Source organism: Musa acuminata, chromosome BXJ2-1, assembly GCF_036884655.1.
Source record: "Musa acuminata AAA Group cultivar baxijiao chromosome BXJ2-1, Cavendish_Baxijiao_AAA, whole genome shotgun sequence".
NCBI lineage: Eukaryota > Viridiplantae > Streptophyta > Magnoliopsida > Zingiberales > Musaceae > Musa > Musa acuminata.
Window position 1 is genome coordinate 2,518,622 of NC_088338.1, and position 16,056 is coordinate 2,534,677.

A 16,056-nucleotide genomic window follows, 5' to 3' on the forward strand; every position below is an offset into this window, starting at 1 on the left:
AAAATTATCGTAAGAAATATAACAAGAAAAATATCAATTAATTGCAGGATTGAGAATAATTTCACTGCTTATATCTTCATGATTGATTGAAGTCATTTTAAAAATTATAGAAATTCTGGTCTAAGTATCCAAATTAGTTAAGCATGGATACGTTCACTTGTTGAATGTAGCATAAATAAATTGGATACCAACATAAATGAAACAAAGACCAGTTGAAATAGCTGGTCCAACATTCACAATTATCCACCACACAATTTATAGAGAAATATTTAGAAGGTGCATGGAGCTACTGTTGAACAACTACCTGCACAAGCAAACTAGTAAATGTCAAGAGGCATCACGACCTTACGGTTCAGTATGGATCAGGCAGTTACTGATGCTGTATAATTTTTGTTCTATATATTATTTGATGACACTGGACGATATACTGTCAGATACACCAATATCAAACTGATCCAGTAGGTTACCGAAATAATAATAGGCTGATTATTAAGTCCCTGGAGACGATTACCCCTATCAAATCTATACCCACAATAAGTTTGAGTAACTACATGGGAAAAACATGATTAGTCTACCAAACCAGTCGTCTATATAGTCACTAAATAAAGGAAGAAGAAATATAGACATCCTTTTAGTTGTGGCAAAATTCAACAGCCATGAGATATGTAACCAATTTTCACTCTTGTTGTAACAACAAATAGTCTCGATATTGAATGAGTGGAAACTTACTAATCAACTCACCGAGAGCATCTTCATCAATTTATTGTAACTTGGCAAATATCAACGTGCTATCCTCCAGCATAGCCCATTGCAAGCAGCTCCTACAATCCAGGAGAGAAGAAGTAGTGACGTCCTGGTTCTGTCAATTATATATTGCTCGGTCCTCTAATTACCTTGTTTCACTTCTTAGTTTTGTCTAACACCTCAATGTATCTCTTTGGAACACCATAGTGGTCCACAAGGTGCTTTGCCAGGTCATCGATCACACCTCCTTGAACCAGCACTTCATGTTGTCCTTTCTTACCTGAAACCACAAAAGAAATCACATGAAGAAAGCATTAAACAACATGCAACAAGAATCTAGCATAAAGAAACGACCACAACCACAACAACGATCTCACAATCTAAACATCAAGGGGTGGCTTCAAAGGGAACTCAAACTAGATTCTACAAGATAACCCAAGATTTCACAAATATTATGATACACCATAACTATACAGTACTAGTGAAGTTTTATAACATTATCAGTTTCACTTACCATTTGGAACACCATTCCACCGAAACAACCATATGCTTACTTTCTTTTTATGATTTCTATATACAATATTAAAAATAAAAACCCCCATAACGCTTACTGATTATTTCACAGACATTCCGATACACAAATGACATAATATTAAACCAAAGTAACAGTTCATGTCAAAATATCATATTGTGCAGGAGGGTTTAGAATTTATTTGATTATTTTAGTTAGGCATGGTATTTCTAGCAAGATGATCTTGAGGAAAGCTGCAATCATTTATCGAGGTAGCAATCATATCCAGACTTCCTAAGACTATTCTTAATGGATTTTGCAAGTTATTCCTTCAAAACTTTAAGTATCATAGCAGCATAATACCCACAATAGGAGTGAACAAGTACACCATCTCCAATTATACGGCGTACAGATACATCATCAGCAATCATTTGGCTCTGCTGAGGGCAAATTTTTTTGATAATCCAAAGAGCCAGTACTACTTTCTCACTGTTGTACACCTTTGGTCTTCAATGCCTCTCATGACACCTAATTTGGAAGGTCAACATACTACCTATCTAAAATAAGAAAATAAATGAAACTAAGGTTCGCAATACCGTATCGTACTGGTGTTTTGACCTGGACTCGATACTGGTATGGTACAGTGTACCGAGCGGTACACCCAGATGCACCGAGCACTGTAGCACTGCTACAGTGCTGTACTGCTACTATAACAGTGCACTGCAACAGTCAGTTACTGTTGCAGTGCACTGTTATATTAGCAATACAGTGCACCAGTACGCTGTAGCAATACACTGTAGCAGTGCTACAGTGCTCGGTGCACCTGCAATAGTCGGACCGGTACGTACCACCCGTACCAGGCGATATGATTCGGCAGACTCTAAATGAAACTACCATGACTTGAATGGGGACCATCTAAAAGCACCCACATAAGCATGCAATAGTCAACTGTGTCAACCAAGAAATCATTCTTGTCCTGCTACACAATTACACAAGAATCAACCTTATGCTCATTCAGTAAGATCAAACCTGGAAGTTCTGCCACTGATGTACTGCATGCAAACTTCTTTTGCAGTTCCGTAGCCAGTGAATCAGCATCCAGTAGGAAAGTTTCCAAACCTGAGACCCTCGTGACCTTCTTGTTTCCTTGTCGTCGTTCTGTCATGATCTGAATGGGTCTAGCAGCACCTTTGCGGACAGCAACTTCATTCCCTTTTGATACTCTATGATGAACTTGCATCCTGCTTAAAAAAGTTGATCCTAGATCCTTCTTGTGGATTTCTGTTGGATAAGCTGAGCCCTTTTTAACAGACCCTTTGTAGAGAGCATCACACAATGTAGCATCCAGAACTACCATTGCCTTATCTGTTGGCTTAACCAAATTTTCCTTCTCAACATACCTGACAATTCCAGGATATCACTACATAAAATGAAACTTAAGTGATAACAAAAAGATTTTGCAAGCCACATAACTCAATAAAACTTGCAAGACACAAAATGCAGAAGGTTTTAGATTAAATGCACCTGAAGACAATGTCCGAGGAATCTGATGCACTATAAAAACTTCCAGTGTCAGCTCCAAGAGTTGTGAATATGGAATTTACATGAGTGCTTGGTTTGTAGACTTCGACCACCTGTAGTTGGAGTTTCATCTGTGAACCCCCACCTGAGTTATCATGCCTTTGTTCGGCACTCTCTTGAACGCGCTTCCCTGGCTTAAATGACATGTAGTCTGAGTGTCCGCGGTTAACGCCTAGTAACATGACCTCTTTTTTATATCTGTCTTCCTTTGCTGATATCTGTTCAGAATTTATGATTAACAAGAAGAAAGTATTTGCATCAACTTATAAAAATGATATGTCTAACAACTTGTAGATCCCTGTCTAACTCGTCATACAGATGACCGTAGAGAAGGAAATGAGATTCAACAACCACTACAATCATGCACATCCTCTTTATATCCTTGTACCTTAAAACAATTTTCTTAGTAATAGCACACATGTTACTGTCTCAATTTGCAAAGTGGTGCTATTTGCTCCATTATTAGATGTGAAGTTCAAAGCAAGAAACTAATTAAAGAATATTTTTAAAAAACCTTTTGACACGAAGAAATAAGCAGCAAGTAATAAATTTCTTTTTCAAATATTACTTAAAAGCTTTATATAAATGCTCACCAGCCCAGCAGAAGATTTGGACTGCAACCACTTGGAAAGTTTCTTATAAGAAGATTTTTTAATGTCCAAAATAATGCCTGCAGGTCTGCATGGTAGTATATGGTTTGACCTATGCATCACAAGCACATTACAGCATTAGAAAAATTGAGTTATTTAAAACGACAATTACAGAACTTAAAACACAATGTACCTGAAGTTAACATTTATAAACATAACAAATCAAATGTGCCGTGGTAATGATAGCTTAAGGGTTTTGAAGTCCATCGATTGAATTATATGTAGTCATAAAGTCACATATTTTCTCTGAGGAAAATGGAGGGTAAAACCAATAAGTCTCGGTGACTGTATCCTAAAATGATGAGTCACAGTAGTTTACAATGTAATGATTTAGCAATTTTAATAAATTTCAATGAAGTTATCAAGAAAACCAGTACAAACTGATAGGAACTTGCAACTTCCATGCTCCAGGAAAGAATGTTGCACAGATAACTCCAATGGATAGAAGGGGCAAATGGCAATATGAATAACGAAAGCGAGTCTAGATATATTTGGCCTTTTAAAGACTAAAAAACTAAAATCTTTAGGACATGGAACCTCTGCCTTGTTGATGAAAGGTGAACCATTTTTGTAGATGGGTACTGCAATATGACATTAATTACATTTTGAACATGACAAATTTGAATAAATTTAACTAGTAACTAGCTGACTCAACCAGTACGCAAGATTTATTTTCAATAAGAAGAACCAAAGCACTTGCAAAAAGTGATTCACTTTAACAACCAGGATAAATGCCCAGAAAATTGGGCTGTTTTACCATAGAGTGCTTCCAGGCATGGGAAGGTCTTTATCTTTGACAGTTGTATGCAGTGCTTGCAAAAGGCATTTGTCCAGGAGGGCATCAATTTCTTCCCCAGACAAAGTTTGTTGTTCCTTCTCATCACTTTGTACTTCAGCTGTTACACTGTCTGAAAACTTTAGCCCACTTATATCAGCAGTGATTTCTTCAGAGGTTTGAACACCAACATCTAAGTTTTTTGAAGCATCAACATCTGTGCTACCCTGGATATTTGTTGCAATAGGTCCGCTTTCTACCACATTAATATCATCTTCATCATTTGAAGCATCTGGATGTACATCAGATGGCTGAGAAATCAGTAATAGATTAGGATCTTCCATGACAACATCTACCAAAAAACCAGCATTTGGAACATAATGACCTTCGGCTGATTGCCTGTGTGGAAGTTTAATAAAAACGAGAGTAAGATAATATTGATAACATATTCTTTAAAAAAATTTCTTCTCTTTGGCCAGGATACTTGCCATAGAAAATCACGATAATAATGTGTTATCCTTAAAGCTTTCCCACGTAAACCAGCTCTTTGGGCTTCTGAACTACTCATGGTGGTGGCTCCAACCTGCAGACTTTGGATACAGCTTCACAACAATAGTTTGAAGTTTGAACAGGATATAGAATGCAACTGAACTTTGAACTAAGAAAACTAACTGTTATAGATAAAGCCCACATACCGCGATTGGTGCTGGATTTCCAGGAACTTTTACTGCCCATGGCTGCCCAGCTAAGAATGAAGGCAGGCCTTCAGGAGGTATACTAATGCCAGGGAACATCAAATCAGCACCTCCAATCACATAACGAGAGACCTCACCACCCTTGAGCAGAAAGGATGGTAAGAGTTCAGGAACTTTCCACAATGCATAAACTGCAAATTTGACAATATGTTATGTTCTTAGACTACCAGTAATTAGATGAATTTTCACTAGCCACATAATCCAATAAACATTTAATTTCCGTCGCAAATATAAATCAACAAGATCATTTAGAATTAGTTAGAACCTTATCCTTACAATTACAGTCATGCCACTGCCAGTCTGCATAGAGTATAAGCATAACACATGATGCATCAAGAAAAAAGAAATTCTGCTGAAAGATGCATTCATTTAGCTAATTCAAATATTCAATATGTATATTCTCACAGAATAACCATATTCTTTATATGACAAAATATAATACACTTAGAATCGTAAATATATGCACTAAACTATAGTAAAGTCTTTATAAAGGCAAACACAGAACATAGGACTAGTAAAAAAAGAAAAAGCAGCCAGAGAAACACAAGAAATTCAGGCGATTTAGGAAAAAAAAGATAAAAATTCAATCCTTGCACGATTGTATCCATGTCAAAAATGCTGCCTGGCCTGCATAGATAATTATTATAGCAGGATACTGGCAGCCCACGAGTAGTATGGATGAACAACAGTTAAAACAGATAGAGGACTGTAGTAAGACAAAAGATCACATAAGAATGAAAGCAAGAAAACTATCAGTAGTACTTCCTATATTCTACTGTATGATAGCAGTATGTTGCAGTGTTTTTGACATGGATACAATCCCATTTATGTCAATATTAGTTTTCAAACTAGAAACCAAAGATACTTCTTTGTGCTTGGTAATGTTTTGTTAGGTCACTCTTTATCTCCCTTTGAGCGAACTGACACCATCTTAAATGCATTTCATTTATTTTATCTTATTAGGACAACACTTGTTGGTTCACGAGTGTAGGCATGTCTTTTTTTTTTTTCCCTAAGTAATCTTACGCATCTATCTCGGAACTCTCATCTTGGTTTCCCATGCACCTCTTCCTTTTAATCATTCCACATTCACTTAATGAATATAGTCTTCTTTAATCTCTCATTTTTGTAAAATAATAAATCCAAGATACGTAAAACTTTTACTTATAATGATGTCATATCTAGCTACCTTAATTTTACTCTCGTTTTTCATATAGCATTTCTAAAGTTTAATTTTATACATCCATATTGATTCCTACTTAAATTAAAGGTTAAAACCTTTAGTTTAAGTTGTTAGTCTCTATAACTCAAGTTCAAAACCAATTATAATTAAACTATCATGATAATGAGATATTATATCCCAACTATTTTGGGTCTTTTACATGGATATTTGCCCACCATTCAGCTCCATACAAGGCGATATCACTGGTTAGTAAAGTCTTCTTTCTTCCTATACCTCTCCCCATCACTAACTCTAATTGACTCATCTCGCCAAACCACAACTTCCATAGGTTTTCTTTGAACAAAGTTATACCATCTTAGGTGATTCACCCTAATTTATCCTCTGCCTGAGTCACACTTGTTGTTCTTTATTTATAATTTTAAACATCCACCTCGGTGTTCACTTCTCAACCACACTAATTATTATACATGTTTTTTAAGTCATAACCATCCAACACTTAGCATAGCTTGTCTAGCATCTACTTTATAAAAAAATGTTTGGAGTAAGAGGGACCTGAGAACTCATAAAACCCTTAATGACCCCTTCCACCATACCTTTACTTTATTAGTAATATCTTCACAAATTTCTTCATTTTGTTGAATAATAAATCCAAGCATGGTTTCAGATACCAATTAATATGGTATGCACCGGCCAGTATATGCCGGTCAGGTACCAAACCATTTCAGTACTGCTGTTTTTTCTTTTGTTGATGTCAGATAGTACGGGTTGGTGTACCGCATAGCATACTGATATTGTATTTGTCTTGTAAATTAATGAAACAATTTCAAACTGAGTTTCAAGTTTTTCAATCCAAGATGTTTAAATCTTTCATTTACATAAATTGTTGTTCATCCATCCTACCTATATCCTCAATCCTCCTTTTACTACTATTAAATTTACATTTAATATATTCGGTCTTAGACCCACTTAACACACAACATTTAGTTTCTACAATTTGTCTCCACAACTCAAGCTTATGATTAATTTCATCAAAATTCTTGTCAACCAAACCAATATCATCTGCTAATATATAACATGTATATCAATCCAATATATGACTAGTAAATTCATTCACTACTAATGTCAAAAGGTAACAACTTTAACTATCCTTCATGAAATCCTCTAGTTATAGGAAACTACACTATCACTTATCTTTTATTATTAAAAAAATATAGTGACTTCAACATCATGGACTTGCTTCAAATTCTTTCAACTAAACTTCCTATTTTCTTTAGATAATGCCCAAAGTACCAACACAGCTCTACTTGGAAACTCCAATAAAGTATAGTGAGATAAACAAAGAAAAAAGCTGAAAAGGAATGCAAATCCTTCGACCAATTATCCTTAACAATTGTCCTTTCACTAGTGCTTATTGAATTAACTTTAAATTTTCATATTTGATGATGCTCTCTTCCCTTTCTACATCATTCTTAGGTGAGCTAGGTCAACCAATCAGCACATTTTTTTATAATAGATCAGTAACCATTTGTACAATGTTTGAAAATTAATCACCTACATAGCAACCATGATTTTGAGTATAGACCAGCTCTTGTTGTCATTCAATCACCTGTTCCATCTGATCAATAGTTTTTACCATTTGTGGATGTGAAATCTCAACCATTCAAATTTTGTTCCGTAAACATCTGTTATAGCCACTGAGATCTCAGTAACAGAAATTGCAATGCAGCCTAGTTGACAAATTCAACTCGAGCGAATTATTTGCCACTCTAACAGGCAAACAAATCATTGATAAGATTATGTCATGTGAATTTATTTAAAGATATAAGCAAGGTAGATCTTTTGACAAGAATCTCAAGACACACTTCATTTGATGTTCCTAACAACATTAGGCTGAAAAGGGTTTTCTTCCGTAAAACCCTTTCTGTTATAGCCACTGAGATCACGGTAACAGAAATTGCAATGCAGCGTAGCTGACAAATTCAACTCGAGCGAATTATTTGCCAATCTAACAGGCAAACAAATCATCAATAAGATTATGTCATGTGAATTTATTTAAAGATGTAAGCAAGGTAGATCTTTTAACAAGAATCTCAAGACACACTTCATTTGACATTCCTAACAACATTAGGCCGAAAAGGGTTTTCTTCCTTGATAATAAAACCCAATTCAACAATATTGATCATAGTTATCTTGATTTCTAGTTCTCCTTGGTTTATGTTGTGGTTGTTAAAAAAATATAGAAGGCGGAACAAAAATAATAGTGGTTGAAGATTGTAAATTCAAGTCCTTTAGAGAAACTTAAAGACCTCACTACAGCATACAATCCATAAATGCTTCATAAAGGACCATAAAAACACTTCTCAATAGACAATCAATGAAGAAAAACAGCATAATGTTCATTGTTTGTTCCCCCCCCTTGGAAACAAAGTCCTAAAGAGCATCGTCACAATCATGGTTGAACAAGAGATGAAGCAACACATTCATGAAAAAATACCTAATAGGGTAACATACATAGTACTGAAATGTGAAATGGCAAAGTATACATGAGTAAAAGCATATAATAATTTGCAAATACCTGTAGGATATATCTCAGTGCCTCGTCCATCAATGTCAAAAAGCATTGGGAGCCCACCTTCGATAACATATACATGAACCTTGTTTGAATACTTGGCCACTGTTATCTCAGCCTAACATATTATGATGGAAAAAGAAAAAGAAATGGTGTAAGGTGTAGCAAAATAGATAAAGAAAAATATAGCAATATACAATATGAGAAAAACAAAAATAGAGCAAATACAAGTGTTTTGTCAATAGCCTTGGATTTATACTAAAAATGATTGGTCTCTTATTGATGGGATCAACTTCTTACATGTTTCGAAGATAAATAATCGATTAAATAAACAACAGTCTTGATAATAGTTACTTTTGAGTTCCACAGGAAAATAAGTTACAAAGCACACTAATAGTTTGAGTCCTAGATGTAAACCATCATCTCAAGATATAAAGTAACACTGAGTAAACTATGGGCCCAAGAAAATTCTAGGGAATGAAAGCAAGCAATGAATTTGAACATGTAGTCAACTAAAGATTCATGAACATAATACATCTATTAGGCTTGCCAATAAAGAATGAGTTCTGTAATACTGCATAAATTGCAAATGTCATAATTAAGTGAGAACTGAAAGCATATATGAATTGATCAACTATAGCTTCAGTAAGATGCAATTTCTATAATAAAATTCATGAAGATAGAGAGCTAGTTCAACAAAATTTTTACTGCTGACATTTATTATTCTTACTGAACATATAGGAAACAGCACTACTTGTTATGCATCCTGCAATCCCGGAATAGATGCAAGCTTTTATGTAAAAAATTGTCAAGTCTATAATGTCATTTGGATTTTAAAACCAATGCATGACTAACAAATTATCTATGTTTGTGAAAGTTGTTTAGGTATAACATCTAAAATTTTGTGCATTCACATATTGACCATCATGGTCAAGTATCTTCTTTTTTGGACAGATTAGAAAATGTTACGACAAGAACTTGTTAATTTAAGTTCAAATACCAACTAAAGCCTTTATCCTTTTTCTTTTCTTAGCTTCTGCTAGCATAGATCTGATTGTGCTCAAGTATTCTTGTAAGAAACAAGACAAAAGGATCATATGCAGTGCATTTATTCTTTTTATCACGTGTTGCAGCCTTCATGAATATGTGAATACAAGTTTTCACCAAACCATGTACTTGCTTGCACTTTTTACCTTAGGGGGAAGGATTTCATCAATATTAGCATCTGAAGCAAGTGGAAACCTGTCCTTTGCTGTTCTTCTCAGCTTCTTCTTGTCAGCTCCTGACAAGCGTTGCGATAGTTTTGCCTCAACTGGCTTTTTAAACATGATTACTGGATGGTGTCGAGCAGAGTAAGTGTAGATGGTGCTGCACAAAATGAAGTTCATTCATGCTACCAATTTCTTTGTAACTTTGCAGAAAACCAGTTTAACATTTCATTCTGACTAATAAAAATTTAGCTTTACACCTACAAATACTTAGATTTGTTTTTGAGTAAGATAAACCAAAAAAAAAAAAAACAGAATTTACTCTATTATGCAAAAAGAAACTACTAATGGCAACATGTAGCAATACAAAACCCGTAAGTGACTCGTGATGGTTGCAGTTATTGTTGCAAAGCCTACTGAATATATCATGCGAAGAATCTAGAATAGACAAACACCAAGACCACCATGGCAAGGCTATACAGGAAAATCTGGTCATATCACCCATGTTTCTCTCATTATCAATTAAATGCCGAGTTCCAGAAGCTCAGCACACAACTACCATTGCAACTTCAGATTCCTTTCCCCCAACATCAGTACAAAGCACGATCACGACAGAAAACACAAAGGAAAAAGAAATGAACAAGATTTCAGCGCAGTAACATGCCCTAATACGATCCGAGCGCAATAACGAGCACCGATCCTAACAAAATCCAATGGGAAAGGGCTCAAATTAGGTAGAGCACCATTAAACCCAGGGACGGATTCGATTACCGACGGAAACGCCACGTTCGCTCGAGGCAGAGACGGAGATTCTGGAGACGAGAACTAAAGCGGCGGAGACAGGCAGGTGAGCAGGTATAAATAGGAGTTCGCGATGGAGCTTCGTCCCGAGGTGAAGACCAAAGGGTAAGCAAGGCAAATTGAAGCCGGGCGAGCGGGTCGGCTTTCTTGGTCTATGTGGGTCGATTCAATCCGTTTAAACCGGGTTCAAATTCCTGGTCGATCGAGTCAAGCTGGATCAGATTCCTTTGGATAAACCAATCTTCCTGATCACTTAAACCGGGTTTTGAGATCTTCTACTCTCATTTCCATTCTCTTCCGGTATTCTATATCCCTTCCACTCAAAACCCTTTCCATGCTAAATAGTTTGTTGAAGTAGAAATCTAATTTCTCAAATAGAACATTCCAATCGAAGATCCGATGACTAGTCTCTTCAAAATGAGGTAAATCCGAACCCATATTTCATAGTTTATCGATTTAATTTAGGGGCTTAATCAATTTTTCTAATTTGATTTATACCTAATTTTGAAGGCTTGATGATCATGCTCAGAATCTAACTAATAACATGTAAATCTATAAAGTCATATTATATGTTGTATGTGAATTAGTTTTCTGCTACAGCAATTTATGATTTGGATGCAGCTGATGAGTGTGAGTATCCAGCACTTATTTCATCTGAACATATGCTTCAGATATGAACAAGAGATCATTATAAACTGGAAAACGAGACTGCATTGTCCAAATACAAAAGAACAAGATATGATTATTTACTGTCAATGGGTTCATGTGGATGGAACCACAAAGCAAATAAACGAAACCAAAGTTCATTTTTTTGATATTGTGATGCATTACAGACACATTCAGTGAGGAGTCTGAGATCCAGTCTACAAGGAAGAAAGAATCATCGTCAGATCATATAAGAGAAACCCAAAAGCTATCACAAAAACAAGACAAATTGGAAGAGGACTTGAAAGAAAGAGGAGAATACCTTATAATTTGCTCTATCATTCAAGATCATATGACATGCGTACTAGATGCTTCCAGCAAAACTCATACCTCAGACCTCAGTACACACCTTTACCACCAGAATGCGACTTCCTCATATCTATCCTCGGAGGAAAAAAGATCCAGCATCCACACCTTGGTCATCTATGATAAAAGAAGGTTAGAAAATGAAGACCATAAATCTGATCTTGCAAAAAAGAAAATAAGCAGCCATTTGGATTTTTGCAACTAATAGTGCTTGAAAATAATAGTTGTAAATAAGCAAATGCTACAATTAGCAGGTGTAATTATTTAAATATCTGCCCATGCAAATGCAACATATGAGAGAAGGGGAAAGAGCAATATTCACCTTTTGCTAGCAATTACATATGCAACTATGATATATAATTTTCATATCCTAAATAAGACTATGAGTTGATTTTTCTTCATCCATCATATCAGGCACAATTTAAGACTATGTATGACCATAAAGAAAAGCTGATAAACCAAGAGATAAGATATCATTCACATGCTCATCTGGCTAGAGAACCATTATGTGATACTCGACTGAATAAAAAGTATAAGTACTTCAAGGATTTCTGATTCCCACGTTAACCAAAACCAAGAAGGCAAAATTATGTCACATGTATAAAAAAGCAACAGCCTCCCCAGGGTATCTCGATGCTACTGTAGATGAACCCAATGGCTTTAATTCTTGGCTTTCAATATTAACAATCTATACCAGTGAACAAGACTCTGATTTATGCTAGCGAGTTGGTTGAGGATATCCGCTCTGTTACTGAGGCTGCCACCAAGCAAGAAAAATGGTGGCTGTGAGAATTGAACCAAGTGGTGCTCACAAAGTTTATATGTTGGTCGGTACAACCAACCAAACTAAAAATCACAGCTTACAAAGGCAAAATCCGGTCATATTTGTACACCACATCTTACCAGTTTTGGAAGCCAACTTAAGCTCTGATGAAAATGCTCTGAACTGGATCATCATAACTTGTTGCTATTGCCTTCTTTCACAAGGCTATCTTCATTAGACTAGTGCTTCATGATTATATAATTGTCAGATAAACCAGGAGATAAGGAGAATAATTGGTTTCAGGAAACTCAGCCTAAATATCTCCCCAAAGCCCCACCAAATGGAGACTAGAATCAGGATGATACGGCTAATCCAAGGCCCATTAAAGTAGCTCAGCTGTGGATAATGTCTTCTCCTGATACAGAACCAAAGTATAATAAATAAGAAATGCACAGGAGACCGAGAATAGCAATAAGACAAGGAAAATGGTCGATACACCGAATGCATCTGTGGCAAGACTCAGTCGGGGGCATCACCTGAAAGAAAGATTCCAAACATGCTATCTGCTATAATTGGATCTAAGATGGCCCTCAGAGTTTGTGTACATAAATTTTCTCTGCAGCAAAGATATCTTACTCATAGCAACCCTAAAACATTTTATGATGATCTAATCAAATTAGGTCTATCCAGCCATGATAACCGTCAAAAAATGCAAAGAAAATGTGATGTCCTGCAGCTTGATACAGAGACCAAAGGGAAAACTGCTTAGATTACATATTTCCATTGACAAAAATCATAAAGCAACAATTTCCAACAACTAATAGCTTTAGCATCCTCTGAGTGAAAGGGAACTTAAGAATTTCATAAACAGCATGAAAGGCAATTGAGTTATGATAAAGGGAACAGCTTCTGCATATCAACAAGGAAGACACATGGTAGCAGTACATGTGGAATACCTGCATGCAGTAAAAGGTACATAATCAAAATTCCTTATCTTTTGAAAAAAACAATGCCAAGGATTAACAGTAGCCCATATCAAATTCCCAAGAATTTAAATGCCAGTATTGCCTTGTTCTAGAATAGCTAATTGAAGGTACAATTAATCTAGAATCTATCCCTAAGATTAAGCAATTAGACAGTATTTTCACAAAACTGAATTTACCACAATATTAACCTATTTTTCAGTAACTAACAACATACAGTTCCAGATCTACAAAGGAGAAAGTAAAATCAGGATAACAGTGGAAGATATTTAAATTCAACACCTCAACCCACATTCAGAATTCAAATGCAGCAGCAATAAAATGTTTAAAGACAATAAATTTAGTTGCTTCAAAGTAATAGCATATGAACTCAATCTGAGAGGTAGAATATCATAGCCACACCAGAAGATTACTGGTCAAACTAAACTGCTGCTACAACTCATGAACAAGAATAAGTTGATAAAAGCATGACATTAAGGTTAATTTTTTTGCAACAATATGAACACCATATCATCTTTAACTAAGGAGATTACTATTTGCAATCCCCTTTTTGTTATTTACAATCGTTTTTATAAATAGATATATATAACCTTAATTTATAACTTAATTTTAATAAAATATTTTCACTCCTTATCTACAACCTTGTTTCTTCTCCTTTTTTTCCCATTCTCCTCCTCTTAATCGCCCAATGTGAACTAAAATGACGGGAAAAAAATAGATGATGAAATGGGACAAACTAAAGATCGAAGAGGAGGAGATTAGAAATAGCTTTTGAAGTTTGTTACAATGATTTAACGCTACAGTGAGAAATAAGATTATGTGCATTCTGTAATAATCCAAAAGACATCATCATCGATTGCATTAACGATATTATATTTCAGACCTTTGCACTATGAGGTGTACGGACGGTGGAGGAGAGCCGGAGGCAATAGGGTGTGCACGTGAGGGCTGTAGGGAAAAAATAAAAAATAAAACTTTAGGAGGACTGCAAACAGTAAAGTATTATTCTATTAATTTCTAAGGGATTATTAATAGTAAGAAGGCTGGGAATGGTAGAAAAGAGAAGCAACATAATTGCGTTTGTTTATTAGCATTTACATCGTCTAGCAACACGGATATCATCAGAAAATTTCCGACGAATCAAAAGCCAAATAGTCAAATAAGTGAAAATAAATTGATGAAATTACCTATAAAAGCATCACAAAAGGAGCATCGGATCGAGGTTGTCTCTTCGGACAAATTATTCCGGGGACCGCGGGAGAACCAAATCGGGCGATCGGGACCTCAAAGGGCATCTCTCGCAGCGGCGAATCAGGAACCGAGGAGAAAGGCACGAGATCACGGACGAGCAAAGGGAAAAAGAGTTGGGTAGCACCGGGAGATGGAGAAAGAAAGAGGACACGCGAGGGCCGGAAATGTGAGGCGTCGCGACGCGGATGGGCTGGTGACAGCCTCGTGGTTCCGGTTGTGGTAGGCGGTGCTCAGCAGCGGCAACGTGCTCTGCGGTTTGTTTGCCTGCGGAGAAGCGTACCGCGGGAGGGCGGGCGATCGTTCGATCCACCATCAATTCCCGATCGGACGGTTGATAAGGGTCAGTAATTTTAGATCGTTTACCATGGTGGACCCCGTGATGTCTCCAATCACAACGCAGGTATCGTTCATAAGTATACTTTCAGCAAATAGAAAGAAATAATAGGAATCTGACCACCATTTGGTTCGGTTCAACAGTTGTATTTTAATGTTAAAGTATTATATATATATATATAGGTTATTAAATTTAAATAATTAATCTAAAAGATTAGCAACAATTCTAATCTGAGTTGAAATAAAAGCAAGCAAATATCAAAGTCCCTAAGTCCCTTGAAATGTTGTTTCCTGCATATAAGCTTCGAAGGTGATAGAAAGGCAGTTAGGGAATGTTCTGTGCCAGAACATTTCATGAAATTTTTTTTTCTATTTTAATCCATCGTAAAAGATTATCTTCATTATGATAATCAAGATCAATAATCATTTACTAAATTTATGTTTGATCGTCGAAAAGATCGAATTGAAAAATCAACCAGACCTTAGTCTTTTGTACATTAGTTTTGAAATTAGTTCAGATCCATCTTAGCTCTGAAAGAGTGACTTGGGAAAGGTGAGTCAAAGTTGCAAAGCAAAATAAAGATTTTTTTGTGACTCAAACTTTGTCAAGCTGGTTGCAAAGGAGAAACATTAGTGTCACCCATCAGCAGTCATAGAGTGCTGAACACAGGAGTGTCACTAATTGCCTACCATTTTTCCTATAAATCCCAGCTCATATGATGATGAACACTCCTTAGCCTATGAACAACTACCCTAACACAATCATACAATTCTTCATGCTTGTATGTTACACTAATATAATACATGTACTATGTGCACATGAAGCCAACTTAAAGTCTGCTTCTGCCAATATAATCATGTCTCCAATAGTTCTCTCATGATTCTTCTTCTTCTTCTTCTTCTGCAACCAGAGTATTGGAATTCAATGTTTTGGGCAT

At 35.9% G+C, this 16,056-nt stretch overlaps 1 protein-coding gene across 10 annotated transcripts; it reads right to left on the reverse strand.

Moving 5' to 3' along the window:
- Positions 1 to 552: 552 nt before the first annotated feature.
- On the reverse strand, positions 553 to 15,026 carry LOC135583378 (uncharacterized). 10 transcript variants are annotated; one of them, XM_065092151.1, is made up of 14 exons: positions 14,722 to 15,026; positions 14,418 to 14,482; positions 13,088 to 13,507; positions 12,692 to 12,966; positions 11,745 to 11,905; positions 9,962 to 10,136; positions 8,775 to 8,886; positions 4,957 to 5,147; positions 4,750 to 4,844; positions 4,244 to 4,660; positions 3,430 to 3,538; positions 2,780 to 3,054; positions 2,285 to 2,655; positions 553 to 1,024 (listed from the first exon to the last, which is right to left on the reverse strand). In XM_065092151.1, exons 5-14 carry the CDS (start codon positions 11,762 to 11,764, stop codon positions 900 to 902), a joined length of 1,890 nt encoding a protein of 629 aa, XP_064948223.1. In that variant the 5' UTR covers positions 11,765 to 11,905; positions 12,692 to 12,966; positions 13,088 to 13,507; positions 14,418 to 14,482; positions 14,722 to 15,026; the 3' UTR covers positions 553 to 899. The 10 variants fall into 10 exon arrangements, with proteins under 10 accessions (XP_064948223.1, XP_064948222.1, XP_064948227.1 ...); XM_065092150.1 differs by having other exon boundaries at positions 13,048 to 13,507; XM_065092155.1 differs by having other exon boundaries at positions 553 to 821; positions 894 to 1,024; positions 12,692 to 13,507.
- Positions 15,027 to 16,056: the final 1,030 nt, after the last annotated feature.

Excerpts from the sequence above, each read along its gene's own strand:
- LOC135583378 (XM_065092156.1), bottom strand. The coding sequence starts at position 11,764 with ATGATAGAGCAAATTATAAG. Across the intron at positions 3,055-3,429 it reads CCAAATCTTCTGCTGGGCTG|ATATCAGCAAAGGAAGACAG; the intron begins GTGAGCATTTAT and ends AATTCTGAACAG. Across the intron at positions 2,656-2,779 it reads TCCTCGGACATTGTCTTCAG|GTATGTTGAGAAGGAAAATT; the intron begins GTGCATTTAATC and ends TGGAATTGTCAG.